Source organism: Oncorhynchus kisutch, linkage group LG10 (assembly GCF_002021735.2).
Source record: "Oncorhynchus kisutch isolate 150728-3 linkage group LG10, Okis_V2, whole genome shotgun sequence".
Taxonomy (NCBI): domain Eukaryota; kingdom Metazoa; phylum Chordata; class Actinopteri; order Salmoniformes; family Salmonidae; genus Oncorhynchus; species Oncorhynchus kisutch.
This window is the reverse complement of record NC_034183.2, coordinates 48,449,864-48,469,530: the sequence shown is the minus strand read 5'-3', so window position 1 is coordinate 48,469,530 and position 19,667 is coordinate 48,449,864. Positions and strand designations below refer to the sequence as shown.

Genomic DNA, 19,667 nt, shown 5'->3' with positions numbered 1-19,667 from the left:
TAGCCACACTGGTTAAGTGTGCCTTGATTTCGAAATCAATCACAGACATTGTCACCAGCAAAGCACCCCCACACCATAACACCTCCATGCTTTACGGTGGGAAATACACATGCAGAGATCATCCGTTCACCCACACCCCGTCTCACAAAGACACGGTGGTTGGAACCAAAAATCTCCAATTTGGACTCCAGACCAAAGGACAAATTTCCACCGGTCTAATGTCCATTGCTCGTGTTTCTTGGCCCAAGCCGGTCTCTTCTTATTTATTGGTGTCCTTTAGCAGTGGTTTCTTTGCAGCAGTTTGACCGTTGAAGGCCTGATTCACAGTCTCATCTGAACAGTTGATGTTGAGATGTGCCTGTTAATTGAACTCTGAAGCATTTATTTGGGCTGCAATTTCTGAGGCTGGTAAACTCTTAATGAACTTGTCCTCTTCAGCAGAGTTAACACTGGGTCTTCCATTCCTCTGGCGGTCCTCATGAGAGCCAGTTTCATCATAGCGCTTGATGGTTTTTGCGACTGCACTTGGAAGAAACTTTAAAAGTTCTTGGAATGTTCTTTATTGACTGACCTTCATGTCTTAAAGTAATGATGGACTGTAATTTCTCTTTGCTTATTTGAGCAATTCTTGCCATTTATATGGATTGGTCTTTTACCAAGTAGCGCTATCTTCTGTATACCACCTCTACCTTGTCACAACACAACTGATTGGCTCAGACGCATTAAGAAATAAATCAATTCCACAAATGAACTTTTAACCAAAGCTGTCATTAAGGCAAATGGTGGTTATTTGAAGAATTGGAAATATATCAAATATATTTTGATTTGGTGTAACACTTTTTGGTTGCTACATGATTCCATAGTTTTGATGTGGTACGACACTCCATACAGTATGGGACTAGGTCACACTTAGCCTATTCTACCACTGTGTAAATGGATAGAATGTAATATTGACCATGTGAGCCGCCCCTAAAGCAAATAAATGCTTGTGGTATGACTGAATATATATATATATATATATATATATATATATATATATATATATATATACTACAATGTAGAAAATAGCAAAAATAAAGAAAACCCCTTCGAATGAGTTGGCGTTATAAAACTTTGACCGTTAGTGTATATAGCTTACTATTTAGCTGAGACTTGGAGGCAGGGTGCTTATTACACTCTGACATGATGCCAGTTCAAATGGACCGATAGTTTGGTGACACCGTCAGTACTGCCACCCCTAACAAGGTAAATTGTCTTAAGCACTGTTGTGGTCCACGAGGAAACAAGACCAGTGAGTGGGACATGGCAGGGGTTGTTCTTCTACTGCAGGGCACTTCTGGTACTGTAGAATGGTATCGTACAGTTTGTGCTGTAGCCAACTCTTCTCATCATGTATGGCATTGGCATGGCTAGAAGAGTTGCTTACACTCCATACTGTATGGGACCAGGTCACACTTAGCCTATTCTACCACTGTGTAAATGGATAGAATGTAATATTGACCATGTGAGCCGCCCCTAAAGCAAATAAATGCTTGTGGTACGACTGAAATCTTGACATTCTTGAGTTAAAAAATAACATGTTGCCCCACTTTTTTTTTCTTCTTTTTTTTGTCCTTGAAGCGAGTGTTTTGATTTTGGTTCAATTTAAACTTATTGAAATTAACTGTACTGAAATTGAAGCAAACTTTGCAAAGGTAGAAACCAATGGAGGCTGCTGAGGGGAGGACGGCTCAATAATGGCCGGGAATGGAGTGAATGTTATCAAACACATTCATGTGTTTTGATTCCATTCACTGCATTCTAACCATTATCGTCCTCCCCTCAGCAGCCTCCATTGGTGGAAGCACCCACTATAAGGCCTATTGTATAAATCACAGAGGTTTCTATCTTCATGGGATTTAAGTTGCGGATGATTTGTGTGTTTCCTAGTACTCCTCCCACAAAGTTGTTGAATGAAAGAAGGTTGAGATATAAGAATATATACTTTAATGCTAGGTAGGTTTGCAGTTTGCATGAGTAAGAATACCAATGTAGAAAGTTAATCATACATTGAGAAGTTATACACCATCTTGGTACTGTCTATGATGTCAAATGTCTTGTGACATTAAGATGAAATGCTTGACCTATATTTTCATTCATAGATCTTTGTTAGGTAGAACTGGTTGTTGCATACCTTGTATGAAAAATCTGCCATTACTTTCTCCTACTCATAACACAAAATGGTTGGTGTGCATTTGCAAATTAAACTTTGTGTTAGTTGGGATGTTAAGCTGAGAGCAAAATTACCAAAAACAGAGCACCTCTTTGTCGGTCACTGTGAAAAAAAAAATTTGTTTCCAGTTGCACATAGTGTTTGCCTTTCGGGTCTGATCTTGCTTCAGTGGCCCCTACTGGTATAAGGTAACTCTTTCTCAGTCATGACACAGTGTCTTCAGAAAGCAATCATACCTCTTGACTTTTACACATGTTGTGTTACAGCCTCAATTCAAAATGTATTAAATATATATTTCTCACCCATCTACAGACAATACCTCATAAATGACAAAGTGAAAACATGTTTTAGAATGTTTTTGCAAATGTATTGAAAATGAAATACAGAAATACATAATTTACGTAAGTATTCATACCCCCTTAGTCAATACATGTTAGAATCACTTTGCAGCGATTACAGCTGTCTTTCTAGGTAAGTCTAAGTGCTTTGCACACCAGGATTGAACATTTATCTGTACTTTTGTTTTTAATTCTTCAAGCTCTGTCAAGTTGGTTGTTGCTAGATAGCCATTTTCAAGTCTTGTCATAGATCTTCAAGCCAATTTTAAGTCAACTGTAACTAGGCCACTCAGGAATATTCAATGTTGTCTTTGGCCTTGTTTTTTAGGTTATTGTTCTGCTGAAAGGTGAATGAGTCTCCCAGTGTCTGTTAGAAAGCAGACTGAACCAAGTTTTCCTCTAGGATTTTGCCATTGCTTAGCTTTTTTTTTTTTTTATCCCCAAAAACTCCCTAGGCCTTGCCGATGACAAGCAGACCCATAACATGATGCAGCCACGGCCATGCTTGAATATATGAAGAGTGGTACTCTGTGATGTGCTGTTTGATTTGCCCCAAATATAATGCTTTGTATTCAGGACATAAAGTTGATTTCTTTGCCAAAGTTCTTGCAGTTTTTATTCAGTGCCTTATTGCAAACAGGATGCATATTCTGGAATATTTTATTCTGTACAGGCTTTCTTTTAACTCTGTCATTTAGGTTAGTATTATGGAGTAACTACAATGTTGTTGATCCATCCTCAGTTTTCTATCGCAGCCGTTTAAACCGTTTTAAATACTCCATTGATAAACCAATGTAATTAATAATTTCACCATGCTCAAAGGAATATTCAATGTCTGCTTTTATTTATTTTTACCCATCTGCCAATAGATGCCTTTCTTTGTGCGGCATTGGAAAACCTCCCTGGTCTTTGGGGTTGAATCTGTTTGAAATTCACGTCTTGACTGAGGGACCTTGCAGATAATTGTGTGTGGGTTACAGAGATGAGGTAGTCGTTAAAAAATCATCTTAAACACTATTCTGCATAGAGTCCATGCAACGTATGTGACTTAAGCACATTTGACTCTTGAACTTATTTAGGCTTTCCATAACGGAGTTGAATACTTATTGACTCAAGACATTTCAGCTTTTCATTTGTGGAACAAGTCTAGGGTTGTGAATACTTTCTGAAGGCACTGGACATGTGGCTCATTTCTCAAAGAGCTACTTTGGCCGAGGACACGTGGGCTATATTCCCATATCCACTTCATCATACCACCTATTTGGAATGCATGCCCAACTCTATACATTGCTTCATTCTTGGTGGTATGTTAGTGTGGATATTGGAACAAAGGAGTGTTCAGTTGAGACATTTCCCTTATTTATGATAGTTCCATTAACTTTACACTGTGTGCATTTAAGGGCTCTGGTAAACCCACATTGAAAGACAGCCAGGGTTAATCTGGTGTTGACCGAGTTGATGTCCAGCAGACCGGGATTTAAACCAGGTCAGTTGGCAGCTATAACCATCCCATGCCAAGATGTCCAGAGTTCAATCACAAGCCTTCAAGATTGTTATGCAAATATGCATCATTATTCCACATGTGATTCTTTTTTATCTTCCCAATTACCACAATATTGTCTCACACAGGTAGTCTTCTAGGAGTGGAGGGTGTGCTTTGGTACAGTAGTGCAATATACAACTAAATCTTTGTGTAGAGTTGACTATTTATTGTACATTTGTAACCAGAAAGTGTTTGGCAATGCTACCACCACAACCACAGTGTTCTGAAGTGCTTCACTTCAGATGTACTGAATTCATGGGACATTCTATAAATAGATGTGCAGATTTGTCTTTGTTTGCAGACCTGACTTCAACTATAATTTCTGTGCTGTTGGTCATTTTGCCATGCAAGCTTGTTACATCTTATGAAGCCTAAAGTAGACAACTACATCTACCTTGTGGATTTCAGCCTAGCGACGATATGCTTCCATGCAATGTATGTTTTTATGACGGTTTTCTATTTAACTTTAGCTCTGGAACTGAAATGGTACACAGCACTTTGTATACTCTGATAAATGTTGCAGCAGATGTTTGGTTTTTCTGTGAAATATTAAATAAGTAAATTGTAGGGAAAATGATCTTTGGGTGGGATACAGCAGGTGAAGCAACGGGTAGCTGGCTGCCGGCAAAGATGGAAATTAAGCTAGCCCACAAGGCTAGTACTTTTCAGACCAAGCTAGTAGTAAATGTTCAACTATTCGGCTAGTCAAAATGGCATAGATTTTGAAACCGGCTAGTAATTATTATAATTTTTTTTAAATACAAATAAAATCAGGCTTACTAACTCAGTTGACCAGTGCTTAAAATTCTTAATTTTATCCCTACACCTGTAATAGGGAGAAGGGTAGGGTTGTGACAGTTGGGTCAATTTCCTTCCCTGTACAGCTTCTTTAAGTGCACTTAAACTCCAAGGGTGTCTGCCGAAGCATACAACCATTACCTAAAAAAAAATGAAGATACAGTTCATTCTGGAAAAGGCTTTTTTTTAATTAATAAAATTCACTTATTTCAATCGGTTAGAATCACTTGATGCTGTAATGCATACATTTTTAGGCTATAACAGAAGCATTACGGTCTTGGGGTTGACATACAAGAGTACGTGTACACATGACGACATTGTTTCACAACCCTTGATAGTATTACTGGACCCTGGTACATAGTTAAATTCACTGGACATCAGTTTTGTCTTCTGCTTCATCTACAAAGGAAATGTATTTTGAGTAAAAACATGCATTCAGTAATCTGCTTTCCAAAAACAAAGTGGTTGCGTTGTCAGAGGAGATAGTGTATCTTTTCTGCCTAGTTGCATCACTTTGTCTTCATACAAAACACCAAGCTGAACTGCCTACAGCAGCTCATATCAGTCTCGTTCTGCAACTATTTATTAATCATTCACCGAACTCAAACACTTATTGGTCTTAAAATAACATTTTAACCCCCCCCCCCCCCCCCCAAAAAAGGGCCCACAAGAAGCAAAGGTACCCCTTTGGAGTTTGTTCATTTTGGTGGTGTGCTTTTCCTCCTAATACAGCATGATCTGTGGGGATTTAATAGGTACTAGTTCCACCTTGCACACATTGGTTTCCTAAGCCCACCATATTTCTTATACTCAAATCTCCACAACTGGCTAGGGGCTGTTTTTTCTCCCTTCTACTTTGCAGGGGCGAACCCCATGCGGTCTGCGTCCCTGTCAAACACGCTGTAGTAGCGTCCAATGAACACATCTCCCAGGATCCACAGTGGTCCAGCCGGAGGAGGGATGTCCATTGCCATGAAGCCTGACAGACAGATTTTTAGACCCATCTGGGACTCCTGCAGCACATAGGGGAGAAGCTTTGAATGATTTGTCACACTTCAACAGGTATATCCACAGAATGAAATAGATGCGTTTTATTACGTCTAGAAAATGTATCTCTATGCATGCGAACTTTGATTAACCGTTTAATTCATGCTGATTGATGTCAAATTTCAGACCATTTTCTACTGGCAGGCAGGCAGGCCACAGTGAACACTGGTCAGAAGGTATAATTTACCTTCAGGATATAGTCATCTCCAGTCAAGTTGAACATCTTCCCTCCTAGGTTGAATGCAATGATGGGAAGAGATGGAACCTTCTTACAGTCAATCCAATACTGAAAGTGAAAGTTAAAAATAATTGCATGTACTTCACAAATCAAAACTTAACTTGTCAGTACAATACAAATAAACAACTGAGGTTACAAGAAAATAGAGCCTTACCAAGCATGATTGAGATCTTTTGTTAACCATTCAGGAGAACTAAAACAGCGGTTGGAACTGACAGAACAACAGGTAGACATTTAACCTACCTCTCCCATCAGTAGAGGCAAGGCTCCGATGGCCTTGTGCAGCGCCCTGACCTCCTCTACAGGCCCGATGATGAGGGATGTTCCCGTGTCAACAATCGCCTGGCAACCGGCCTTGCACAGCGTCAGCTGGTTGCCCACTTCCACACTGCAGAGCACCAATTAGCTGTGATCACTCAAGACATAACTTCTGTGATCGATTTTATAAAATCGGTTGAAGGACATGCATCTGGTGTAATAGAAGCAATTATTGTTACCATGATTGTCTTTGATTATCTATATTTACATGAAGATAGCCATTTTTCCATTCACTATAATGGGGACCCTGCTTTCTGGAAACAGCATGCAGTACCCCATTAGCCTTGAACTTCATGGCTTCGACGAGGGGGCAGTTCTCTTGTATGGATATTATAATAGAGCCTCTGTGTAGATGAGAACCAAGTTGCTTACTTGTTCATCTCGATCTGCCAATAGGCCTTGCGTGTGACGTTGACATAGTGCAGGTCTCCAGTGTAGTACAGTGGGTCCGTGCCTCCCAGCATCAGCTCTCCTCCTACAGCAGCCGATGGATCTCTAAGGAACAGGATATCAAAGGGGTTACAAGTTATTCGTTCATTGGATAAATCTACTAGTGCACTGGAAGAGGGTCTTGATCGTCAATCTAATATCAGATCAGAATATGTATTGCCTCAACCCCATTGAAGCTAGTGGCGACAAGAATAGAAAGTTGTACAAGTTATGAAAATGAATTGAATTAACCTGTGGTTTATGTTCAAAGACTTTACCCATAAAAAGGAAGCCATTTTAAAGCTGCAATATGTAACTTTTTGGGTGACCCAACCAAATTCACATAGAAATGTGAGTTATAGATATGTCATTCTCATTGCAAGCAAGTCTAAGCAGTAGATATGTTATGTGCACTATTTCTATGCTTCCATTAAGTTGTTGTTGCATCTTACTTTCAGTTTTGTACACCATCAAACAGCTGAAAATACAATATTTTTGGTAAAATGGAAAATATAGTTCAACAGCAGTTTAGATGGTACAATGATTCTCTACACTATAACGTGCTTGTTGTCAAACTGAAATTAGGTTAACTATTTCACTTCCTTGTTTGAGGAAATATGACAGCAAATTTAGTTACAGAATTTCAGGATAACAAGAGCTCAAAATATCCCAGTTCAAATACAAGAAACTCCTTTCAGTTGACCTCCAACAGTGAACAGGACAAAAGTGTTAAAACAAATCACAGTCAACAAACCACACATTGACCTAGGGCCCTCAGTAAGAATGTATTCAAAAAGGTAAAACCCCTAAAACCAACCAACCTGCTAATATAGAAGGAAAATATGTTCTGAGGCAACAGCTTGGCAGCCATGGCGGTGTCAAACACAGGGGTTATATTTCTGACAGATATGGTAGGGTAGCCCATGCCCAGCACCCCGTCAAAGCGTGCCACTGCAAACGTGATGCCAGGTTGCTTTACGGCCTCACCAAACTGTTGACCAGTGACCTGCATGCCGGCCAACTGAGAAAGGGATGGAATGAAGAACAGGAAGTGTGATGTACAAAGCAGACTATTATTGAATACTAAAACAGTGAGGTTTACAGACAATACACAGTAAGGAATGGTATGCAGAGTATGCTCCACATTCAATCACTTAAAATCGACAGCGGTAAAATTACACAAAAATGCTGTGGATTTGCCCACTTAAATGAGAGGAATGCAAAGGAACAATGGACAACACAGAACAGTCCACTTACAGAGACGGTGTCCCCACTGATGAACCCAGACAAGCTGCCTCTGCCATACTGGATGGAGAACTTGGTGCCATTCTGAACGTAGGTGCTCGACTTCTTGGAGTTATAACGATGGTGGAGCCCTAAGCAGAGGTGCAATATGAAGTTCACACCTTTCTCAGGCTGGATAAATGTCATTCATTTTCATACAAAACAAACAAGTCCTTCATGATGCCTTAAACATATGAATATGACGTCCAATGCCAAAACATGGCTGAGCAAACAAGGTATTTGCATCTTTAGCTTTTGCACCCATCTCATGACTATATGATAAGAGACTCGGCAGGTAGTAAAACCATAATGTTATGAGTGAAGTGCATAGCCACGGGAAGTAGTTTGGGGGTGGGGGTGCTGCAGCGACAGGATGCAAAAAAGAAAAAAAACATCTGCACTGTAGACATCTATATTGTCGGCTAATACAGGAGTAGTGAAGGCCCAGTGCACTAGTGTGAAAATTTTTTCAGCTAAATGTATTTCTATTTCAGTGTTCACAAGCATTTGTAACGAGTCCAATAATTATCTGTACAAAACAGTTAATCTGATCAAATGGCGCTGACGGAGACGGCAGCATAGCGGCTAGCTCTTAGGAAACTTAAGTATTTTTTATTCATGTAAAAAAAATAATTACATTATTAGCACAGGAAATGCATACAGCTATTGGATATTAGAGCGGCGGTAACGCACCAGAACTACCTGCATTACGACCAGGAATACGACTTCCCTGGATTTGATCCTTTGTTCACTCTCCCCAGAGAAATTTAACTCATGCCACAGGCTGACCCAAAATGTCGCTGGCGGAGGAGAGGCACTCGAGGCGGCCTGCTGGTTCAACCACCCACTCATGCCACTTCCAAGTATATTACTCCCTAATATTCAGTCTTTGGATTACAAAGTTGAGAACAAGGATTTTTTCCCAGAGAGACATCAGGGCCTGTATCATACTTTGTTTCACTTGAAACATGTCTCTCTCGGGATACTCCGTCAGAGTCTGTAAAGCCAGCAGGATTCTTACTACATCGCGCAGACAGGAATAAATATCTCTCCGGGAAGCAGAAGGGCGGAGGGGTTGTTTCATGATTAATGACTCATGGTGTAATTCTAGGAACATACAGGAACTAAAGTCCTTTTGTTCACCTGATCTAGAGTACCTCAATTAAATGCTGACCATAATATCTCCTATGAGAATTATCCTCCGTCATTGCCACGGCTGTTTACATCCCATCCCAAGCCATTACCTCAGTCATCAAATACCTTCTCTGGACTTTATGCAAACCACATATCCTGAAGCTGCATTTATTGTAGCTGGGGATTTTAACCAAGTAAATCTGAGGACTAGGCTGCCGAAGTTCTATCAACATACCGACTGTACTACTCGCGCTGCTAAGACTCGACCATTGCTATTCAAACTTCCGGAATTCTTACAAGGTCCTCCCCCGCCCTCTTTTATGCAAATCTGACCACGACTCCATCTTGCTCCTCCTGTCCTATAGGCAGAAACTCAAACAGGAAGTATTCATGCTTCAAACTATTCAATGCTGGTCTGACTAATCGGAATCCACGCTTCAGGATTGTTTTGGCCGACGTGTTTTACTCATGTCGGCCACGGATAAGGAGAGCCCTAAGTCCTCGGTAGCGAGCCGCGTCGGTGGCACTGTGTTATCCTCAAAGCGTGCGAAGAATGTGTTTAGCCTGTCCGGAAGCAAGACGTCAGTTTCTCGCGATGTGGCTGGTTTTCCTTTTGTAGTCCTTGCCACATACGTCTCGTGTTTGAGCCGTTGAATTGCAACTCCACTTTCTCTATACTGACGTTTAGCTTGTTTGATTGCTTTGCGGAGTGAATAACTACACTCTTTATATTCTGCCATATTCCCAGTCACCTTGCCATGGTTAAATGCGGTGGTTCGAGTGCACATACATGCATACATAATGAACTAAAATATAAACGCAACATGTAGTATTGGTCCCATGTGTCATGAGGTAAAAATAAAAATATCCCATACTCAAACTAATTTAACTCAGATTTTGGGCACAAATTTGTTTACATCCCTGTTCGTGAGTATTTCTCCATTGCCAAGATTATCCATCCACCTGACAGGTGTGGCATATAAAGCTGATTAAACAGCATGATCATTACATATGTGCACCTTGTGCTGGGGACAAAATGTGACTCAAATGTGCAGTTATGTCAAGTTGAGAGAGCGTACAATTGGCATGCTGGCTGCAGGAATGAATGTTAATTTTCTCTACCATAAGCCACCTTTAACATCCTTTTAGAGAATTTGACAGACCGTACAACCAGCTTCACAACCGCATACCCCGTGTAACCACACCAGCCCAGGACCTCCACATCCAGCTTCTTCACCTGCTGGACCGTCTGAGACCAACCACCACCTGAGAACAGCCACCAGGATTTTCTGATGAAACTATGGGTTTGCACAAAGAATTCCTGCAAATTGAATGCTCGCCGTAATCACCAGGGCCTTGACCTGACTGCAGTTCGGCATCGTAACCGACTTCAGTGGTCAAATGTTCATTGGCATGCTGGAGAAGTGTGCTCTTCACAGATGAATCCCAGTTCCAACTATAGCGGGCAGATGGCAGATAGCAGATAGCGTATGGCATTGTGTGAGTGAGTGGTTTGCTGATGTCAACATTGTGAACAGAGTGCCCCATGGTGGCGGTGAGGTTATGGTCTGGGCAGGCATAAGCTACGGACAATGAACACAATTGCATTTTATCGATGGCAGTTTGAATACACAGCGATAGCGTGACGAGATCCTGAGGCCCATTGTCGTGCCATTCATCCCCCATCATGTTTCAGCATAATGCATGGCCCCATGTCGAAAGGATCTGTACACAATTCCTGGAAGCTGAACATTTCCCAGTTCTTCCATGGCCTGCATAGTACATTGAGCATGTTTGGGATGCTCTGGATCAACGTGTATAAAAGTGTGTTCCAATTCCCGCCAACATCTTCACACAGCCATTGAAGAGGAGTGGGACAACATGCCACAATCAACAGCCTGGCCAACTGGTTTTGAAGGAGATGCTGCACGAGGCAAATTATGGTAGCACCAAATACTGACTCGTTTTCTGATCCACACCCCTACCTTTAAGGCATCTGTGACCAACAGACGCATATCTGTATTCCCAGTGATGTGAAATCCATAGATTAGAGACCAATTCGTTCATTTAAATGGACTGATTTCCTTATATGAACTGTAACATTGTTAATTTTCCCCCCCAGCACCCCTACTTCCTGCGGCTATGGCGAAGTGTAGTGAATGCAATAATAGACTGACTCACAGCATGCGACATCCAGGAAGGAGCAGTGAATGGAGGGCACCCACAGGTTGGAGGAGCCAGTGTCAAACAGCACAGTAAAATCCTGGGGTGGTGTGCCTATGCTGATCACCCCATAGTACTGAGCCTGTAGAGAGATTTGATACAAACAACATTCATATGATAAATACATATGCCTAAGTCTATACTACAGTTCTCTTCTCCTCGCTCCTAAGGAGAGATTCTGAATGTGCAAGCTTTTATTCAACCATATATTACATGATCTTCAATCTGGGCCATATATAAAAGATTGGCCATGTTATGAAGGGTTGGAACAAAAGCCTGCATCCTCAACTCCTGGAGATCCCTGGCTTTACTTAGAATTGCTTTAGTCAGCCTAGAACAAGCTAGTGTTAACCCAGGCCTAGTGACAATATCCACTTACATCCATGAAGTTGGTGAGTCTCTCAACTGGCACTTTCGGGCTCTGAGTGTTTATTGGTATGTTAGCTCCTGCACCACCAACGGTCTTGGCCATGTCCTGGAGTTGTTCAAAACTCCTCCCATTGTCATTCATCAGGCGGCGCATACTGCGCGTCTTGTGGAGGGGAATTCTAAGGGCAAATATGTATGATAAAGAAAATAGAGACCGTTTTTGTCGTAATTTGTTTAACGTATCATGCAGAACTCGTGCGCTCTACTTCCTGTTTTATACAAGTGTTCTACTGATGGCCCCATTCATTTACGAGCAGCTTGGTTCTTTTTTAATGTACAATCTATGTTAACCTCAATGCAAACTAGATGTCATGGACATGCCAGCGTTATGGAAACGTTCTACGTGTGCACCAAAATCTGAACTACATGTGCCTAAACAAACATGCATGTAATAACAATTGCATAATGTCAGGAAATTAAACTAGAGAGATAGCCTATTCTCACAGGATGGCGTAAGAGTAATTATTATTTAGTTTTCAAAAGTTTCCCAAACAGTAGACAAATATTTTACCTTATAATAGCAGAGCTGTGCGCTATCAACAGCGCGATGGTTATATACAATATTTTAAGACACTTCATATTCTGTCTTTGATAGACCAACTGGATGGTAAGTTCTTTCACTTTAAGCACGAATTTTGGACGTCCAACCCGTCTGTCCACAGAAGACCGAGCACTATCAAATCTACGCACTAAACCCAGTTATATCCGTATGTCTTTCGGTGATTTCCGTACACACTCGGTTTTCTTCACTCGGCCGAACCCTGATTGGAGAGAGCACATACATTAGACGGTCTTATTGGCTAGTAAAAAGTGTCCATCCTTTTAAATTGGTCTGTGCAATCGGGGATCCTTTGGACGTCCGGAGTGGACGTTTTTTTTATACTGCACAGTTGATTCAAATGATAAAAGCTTGGGGGGGATCCCGGATAGCACCGACCATTTTAAATCAGCCACCATCTGCGCACTTGACAAGTCGTTGTCTCAGGATCACAAGATACACTGAGAAGGGTCTGATTGCGGCCCGCAATTTGGGGCGTTGCTGCATCTGCAAGAACCCCTCTTAAAGACCGACTGCCTTTAAAAAGCAACGCATCACTTTTAAAACAGCCTATCATGCATCGATATGAGTTGTAAAAAAGTTATTAGTGTCAAAATTTACTACAAAGTGTAAATATAATAATTTTGGTCATAAAGTCAGTCTCGTCTAATTGGAGTTTCGAACAACGGGTACGTCCCTTGAAAGCTTTTCTGAAAAGCAAGGTCTTGAGCTGTGCCTTAAAGGAGGACAGAGATTCTTCAGCTCTAATAGTGTCTGTAAGTTGTGTGCCACAGCCGTGGAGCAGCGCAACTGAAAACCATCACCCATAGTTTAGTCTGCTGCAGGGAGACAAACCTGGAGTAGCGAAGGGTGCGTCTGGGGCAGGATGGCAGATTGAGGTCAGACAGGTACTTGGGTTCAGAGTTGTGGATAGCTTGGTCGGTGTGAACCAGGATTTTGTAGTCCATGCGTGAGCATATGGGGAGCCAGTGGAGGTTGAGCAGCACTGTAATGATGTGCTTGTGGTGGAGCTGTGGGTGAGGACACGTGGAGCAAGTTTTGGACATATTGTAGCCAGTTCAGGCATTTGGCAGATGTGCCAACCAAAAGGGCATTACAATAGTCCAGACTGGATGAAATAAAGTCGTGGATGAGTTGCTCGGCTGCAGGTTTTAAAAAAAATGTATTTAACCTTTATTTAACCAGGTAGGCCAGTTGAGAATCAGTTCTCATTTACAACTGCAACCTGGACCAAGTTTCAGGTTGGATATTCCACGGATATATGTCTGTAGTCTTCCTTACGTCCACCAACAGCAGTTAGGGACCGTCAACATATTGACAAATCACATTTCAATAGCTATTTAACCATTACTCCTAAAACGTTCAAAACTGGTTCTAGCTAACCCGATGGCATAGATACACATTGCACACATTTATTTTTCGTCAATTTACATCTCGCACTATTTAAAATTATTTATTTACATTTTTTTATTTCAATAGCTCATTGGTCATTTGACCAACTGGACTCAAATAAGGTTCAGAATGTTCACTGACTACCCTTCTATATTGCACACCCTTTTAGTTTGTCAATTTTCATCTCACAAGATCTTACATGAATTTGTCTAAATTTAAAATTTCAATAGCTCCTTGGTCATGTGACCGACCAACCTCAAACAAGGTTCAGAATGTCGACTGACTATACTTTCATATCGCACGCTCTGATGTTTGTCTACTTTCATATCATGCTATTAGACTTAAATCTGTAAGTGTTGCAGGCCTTCATTTCACAAGGGTGTTAAAAAAATGTTTTTGAAGTTAACAAATGTTCCATCTATCAATAACTATCTTTCACATGGACACTGAAAAGATCTGCCAGTGGCTGTATGTGGTATGGATCAAGGACAGGAGAGGTGTTCGAAGCAGAGATGCTTTCATGAAAATTTGATTTGTCAGTCAGAGTAAGCTTGATGAGGTGAAAGAATCATTTTCATAGCGTCACTTTCATACACTGTACATTAAGATAAATCCTTCTACGTTGAGAATTAGAACGCAGTTTACATAACCTGATAAGGACTTGATATTTGAGTGCATTCACAACAAGCCTCCTGCAGACAGCTTACAAAATGCAATAGTGCATTTGAGTGTTCGTTTTTCTGATGAAAATAGTTATTTGATGCATGGCCTACTATTTCTAACTGGAAATACTGTCATTTTACCCACTGTCTTTTGTGGGTAAAATCCTTTTTCCAAAATTGATTTAGGTACATTTTTGTGAAGAGCTTGTGATATGGGTCATTTAATAGTAAAATCATTTAAGGGATCAAGACATTTCTATATTGCTTCCCCAGTGCACAGTCTAGCAGTCTGACTAAAGTGCCAGAGGTATGAGGAGAGACATCCTCCCTTGTATTTATGGGAACAAATATTTCCTAGCACTTTGGATCCTATTCTTGGACAGTTTGAAGACACAATGCATCAACACAAAAAAACAAAAAAAAGACATTACTGACCACGAGTAACCTCAACCTTGTGGGTCTGTGGGTGTTTGGGCCAATAAAGTGCCAACTCAATTCTACCAGTGATGAGTCTTTCATGCCCCTATGAACGGGGGGACACATGGCAATAGTTTTTTACTGGAGTACACTAAACCCTAATTGGGGCTCTTTTCTTGACACATAGTAGCAGTTTACTAGATAAGAAGTCAAGAAGATCAAAAAGTAGATTGTTGTAAGGGTGTATTACATCCTGTGCTGACCACATTGTCATATCCATTCTGGATTCTGAGTGGTAAAATCATAGCTGGAAAATGCCTCTATGTATGTGTATACATTTTCCCCCAAGTCAGAACTGCCAAAGTTGCAATCTACTGCAGAGTTCTGTCATGCTATCCAGGTCTGTGCCCAAACAGTTCGAGCTTCTACTTTTAAAAATTCACCTTTCCAGAAATAAGTCTCTCACTGTTGTCGCTTGTTATACAGCCCCCCCTCAGCCCCCAGCTGTACCCTGGACACCATATGTGAATTAATTGCCCCCCAGTTATCTTCAGAGTTTGTACTGTTTTAGGTGACCTAAACTGGGATATGGTTAACACCGTCATACATTCTAAACTAGATGCCCTTAATCTCACCCAAATTATCATGGAACCTACCAGGTACAACCCCAAATCCGTAAACTCGGCACCCTCAGATATCATCCTGACCAACCTATCCTCTAAATACACCTCTGCTGTCTTCAACCAGGATCTCAGCGATCAATGCCTCATTGCCTGTGTCCGTAATGGGTCCGCGGTCAAACGACCACCCCTCATTACAGTCAAACGCTCCCTAAAACTCTTCAGCGAGTAGGGCTTTCTAAATCGACCTGGCCTGGGTATCCTGGAAAGACATTGACCTCATTCCATCAGTAGAGGATGTCTGGTTATTCTTTAAAAGTGCTTTCCTCACCATCTTAAATAAGCATGCCCCGTTCAAAAAATGTAGAACTAAGAACAGATATAGCCCTTTGTTCACCCCAGACCTGACTGCCTTTGACCAGCACAAAAACATCCTGTGACGTACTGCATTAGCATCGAATAGCCCCCGCGATATGCAACTTTTCAAGGAAATTAGGAACTTATAGGCACATTCAACAGCCTTGGTTTCTCAAATGACTGCCTCGCCTGGTTCACCAACTACTTCTCAGATAGAGTTCAGAGTGTCAAATTGGAGGGGCTGTTGTCCGGACCTCTGGTATATGGGGCTTTGGTGACGCATCCAATTTGTTGACTAGAGTGTTGGAGGCTATTTTGTCAAGGACAGGTAGGATAGTCTGTTTTACGAGGGTATGTTTGGCAGCATAAGTGAAGGATGCTTTGTTGCGAAATAGAAAGCCGATTCTAGATTTAATTTTGGATTGGAGATGCTTAGTGTGAGTCTGGAAGGAGAGTTTACAGTCTAGCCAGACATCTAGGTATTTGTAGTTGTCCACATATTCTCGGTCAGAACCTTCCAAAGTAGTGATGCTAGTCGGGCGGGAGGGTGCGAGCAGCAATCGGTTGAAGAGCATGCACTTAGTTTTACTAGCATTTAAACGCAGTTGGACGCCATGAAAGGAGTGTTGTATGGCGTTGAAGCTCGTTTGGAGGTTTGTTAGCACAGTGTCCAAAGAAGGGCCAGATGTACACAGAATGGTGTCGTCTGCGTAGAGGTGAATCAGAGAATCACCAGCAGCAAGAGCGACGTCATTGATATATACAGAGAAAAGAGTCGGCCAAAGATTTGAACCCTGTGGCACACCCATAGAGACTGCCAGAGGTCCGGACAACAGGCCCCCCGATTTGACACGCTGATCTATATCTGAGAAGTAGTTGGTGAACCAGGAAAGGCAGTCATTTGAGAAGCCAAGGCTATTGAGTCTGCTGATAAGAATTCGGTGATTGACAGAGTGGCTACAGTACTGTCGAAAGCCACAGTACTGTCCTTTATCGATGGCGGTTATGATATCGTTTAGGACCTTGAACGTGGCTGAGGTGCACCCATGACCAGCTCGTAAACCAGATTGCATAGTGGAGAAGGTACGGTGGGATTCGAAATGGTCAGTGATCTGTTTATTAACTTGGTTGTGATATCATAGGTCGTAACCAGGGGTACCGGGTTGATGACTTCCGGAACGATTCCTGCTATTGTTTTTATCATTAGCTTACTAGCTACTAACGGTTGTCGATTGTGCGGGCAGCAGAGACCAAGTTTATAAGAGTCACAAGCACCAATCCACCTGAAACAAGTGTTACTCGAAGAAGAGGGACAACTTCATGAAATACTTAAGAGAGTATTATTTGATCTTACTGTAATTGTTAAACATCATTTACTTTTTGTTATTGTTTCAAAATGCTTTGTGTTGTAGTCACGACAGACAAAGATATATAGTTAAGCAAACTTTACTAGGCATGTTATCAACCAGCACATGACTAAGGTAAGTGACAACTGGTTTCCGTTTCCTGTGTAACATCAATAGGAGTAACATCAATATTGCTACAGTTATGGACCGAATATAAGGACTATATTGTACTAAAATAGTTTTCTTTACGTTTAGACACTGCCATTGTAACCGATGTGAAATGGCTAGCTAGTTAGCGGGGTGCGTGCTAATAGCATTTCAATTGGTGACGTCACTCGCTCTGAGACCTTGAAGTAGTTGTTCCCCTTGCCATGCAAGGGCGGCAGCTTTTGTGGAGCGATGGGTAACGATGCTTCGTGGGAGGCAGTTGTTGATGTGTGCAGAGGGTCCCTGGTTCGAGCCCAGGTAGCTATACTGTTACACCATCAATCGACGGGTTCTTCTTCTTTATGACTCATCTGTCACTGGGTCTGAAGCAGAAGGATTTGGCCCATCGGTTCAGTCGGATTATCATCTCTTGGGCCAACTTCCTGTCTACTGTCTGCTTGGATAAGCACAGATATGGATCCCCAAGGAAACCATCAAAACCCACCTGCCACCTGAGTTCAAGGACTATCCAGACACCCGGGTAGTGATCGACTACACTGAACTCCGCTGCCAGTTACCATCTTCACTACTACTGCAGATTGAGATGTTTTCTTCCTACAAGTCACACTGTACCTTTAAGGGCATGTTGGGAACGTCACCACATGGAGCTGTCACTTTTGTGTCATCGTTGTATGCTGGACCTGTGAGTGACAAGGAGATCTTCAAGCAGTCTAGAATGATTTCCATACTCAACCCTGACATGGCCATTATGGTGGATAAGGGCTTTCTCGTAGATGACATTGTTCCCTGCAAGGTCTGCCGTCCAGCCTTTCATTCAAGACGCACACAGATGCCAGCGCAATAACATCGACAGTGAGACAGACCTGCCCAGCAGCTCCGACTTTGTTTACAAAAGACTACACAAGAAATACTGCACAAAACACCTTAGATAGATGTAAAATTACACAACTTAAACATTCTCTGCAAAAACGTCTAAATTAATTACAGATTTCTTGAGTTTGTATCAATTCGGGTGATTTTGAGGAAGTGAAAAAGGCTTCCACTTCTACAGTGACTCATGAGGGACAAATATCATTAACCAAACATGGGAATGATCAGGAGACTTGGTCCGTGTGCTTTTGGATAATTCCTTTTATCTCGGCAAGGCCAAAAAGAGGAAACTAAATAGTTTTAGAATTTTTCTCGTTGAAAACCAAAACGAAAACCAGGTGTCAACTCGTTATCTCGTTTATGGTGTCCAAATTGGGAATAGACTAACAGAAAACAAATAAAAACAACATTTATCAAATGTGTTTTGTTTTGTTCATACCTGGAAATACACACCCCTAATAATATTCATGGATGGTGTATGTTTACAGTCTGGGTTGAGCTGCAGTGTCATTAGCACTGAGAAAGTTGTGTGACAGCCAGGTAGATAAAAATAGTAATGTTAGCTAAGATGCTTAACTTATCATGAAGTTGGCATGCCAATAGAAGGAACTCAACAACAACTGAAAAAAGTTGGCTGGCGCCAAATGGCTGGCTAGCGTTAGCCGGCAAATGTTACTGCTGACTAGCTAGCAAGCTGGTTAACTGACTGTCTAGCAGGTTGGCTAGCTAGTCATGCTAGCTAGTGGAAGTAAGTTAGTCCCTCATGCTAGCTATTAGTAGCTAGCTAGTGAAATTAAGTTAGTCCCTCAACTTGCTACATGATTAAGCTGCCCGGCCAGAGGTACCTGCTGCAGAAAGCTGAAATTTCGACATTACATTCTGTAGCTAATTTATCTAGATATTCTGTCTGGCTGGTGCTTACTTACTGAATAGACTAATAATGCACTGCAGATACTGTAAATGGTTACCTAACTGTCCCTTTGCATATATATTTTACACATTCAACACAACAATATCCAATCAGGCAGTACATGGAGGGACCTGATCAGTGATCCTAGATCTGCAATGCTACCCTGAGACACTGTGAATAGACTTAGATCTTCAAGTCAAAATCAAATCCAATTTATTTATATAGCCGTTCGTACGTCAGCTAATATCTCAAAGTGCTGTACAGAAACCCAGCCTAAAACCCCAAACAGCAAGCAATGCAGGTGTTGAAGCACGTTGGCTAGGAAAAACTCCCTAGAAAGGCCAAAACCTAGGAAGAAACCTAGAGAGGAACC

The 19,667-nt window shown here is 41.5% G+C and overlaps 1 protein-coding gene and 1 long non-coding RNA gene across 3 annotated transcripts; one reads left to right on the top strand and one right to left on the bottom strand.

Moving 5' to 3' along the window:
* The first annotated feature begins 526 nt into the window (after nt 1-526).
* Nucleotides 527-3,375, top strand: LOC116375846 (uncharacterized). The gene is made up of 2 exons (XR_004211257.1): nt 527-902; nt 1,449-3,375. It is a non-coding gene; the product is annotated as an uncharacterized LOC116375846 (long non-coding RNA).
* Nucleotides 3,376-5,054: 1,679 nt separating this feature from the next.
* LOC109898286 (cathepsin D) lies at nt 5,055-13,037 on the bottom strand. Of its 2 annotated transcripts, none has more exons than XM_020493203.2 (10): nt 12,959-13,037; nt 12,505-12,754; nt 11,944-12,112; nt 11,523-11,646; nt 8,181-8,299; nt 7,745-7,944; nt 6,867-6,989; nt 6,420-6,564; nt 6,126-6,224; nt 5,055-5,904 (listed from the first exon to the last, which is right to left on the bottom strand). In XM_020493203.2, exons 2-10 carry the CDS (start codon nt 12,570-12,572, stop codon nt 5,743-5,745), a joined length of 1,209 nt encoding a protein of 402 aa, XP_020348792.1. In that variant the 5' UTR covers nt 12,573-12,754; nt 12,959-13,037; the 3' UTR covers nt 5,055-5,742. The 2 variants fall into 2 exon arrangements, with proteins under 2 accessions (XP_020348792.1, XP_031689716.1); XM_031833856.1 differs by having other exon boundaries at nt 12,931-12,989.
* Nucleotides 13,038-19,667: the final 6,630 nt, after the last annotated feature.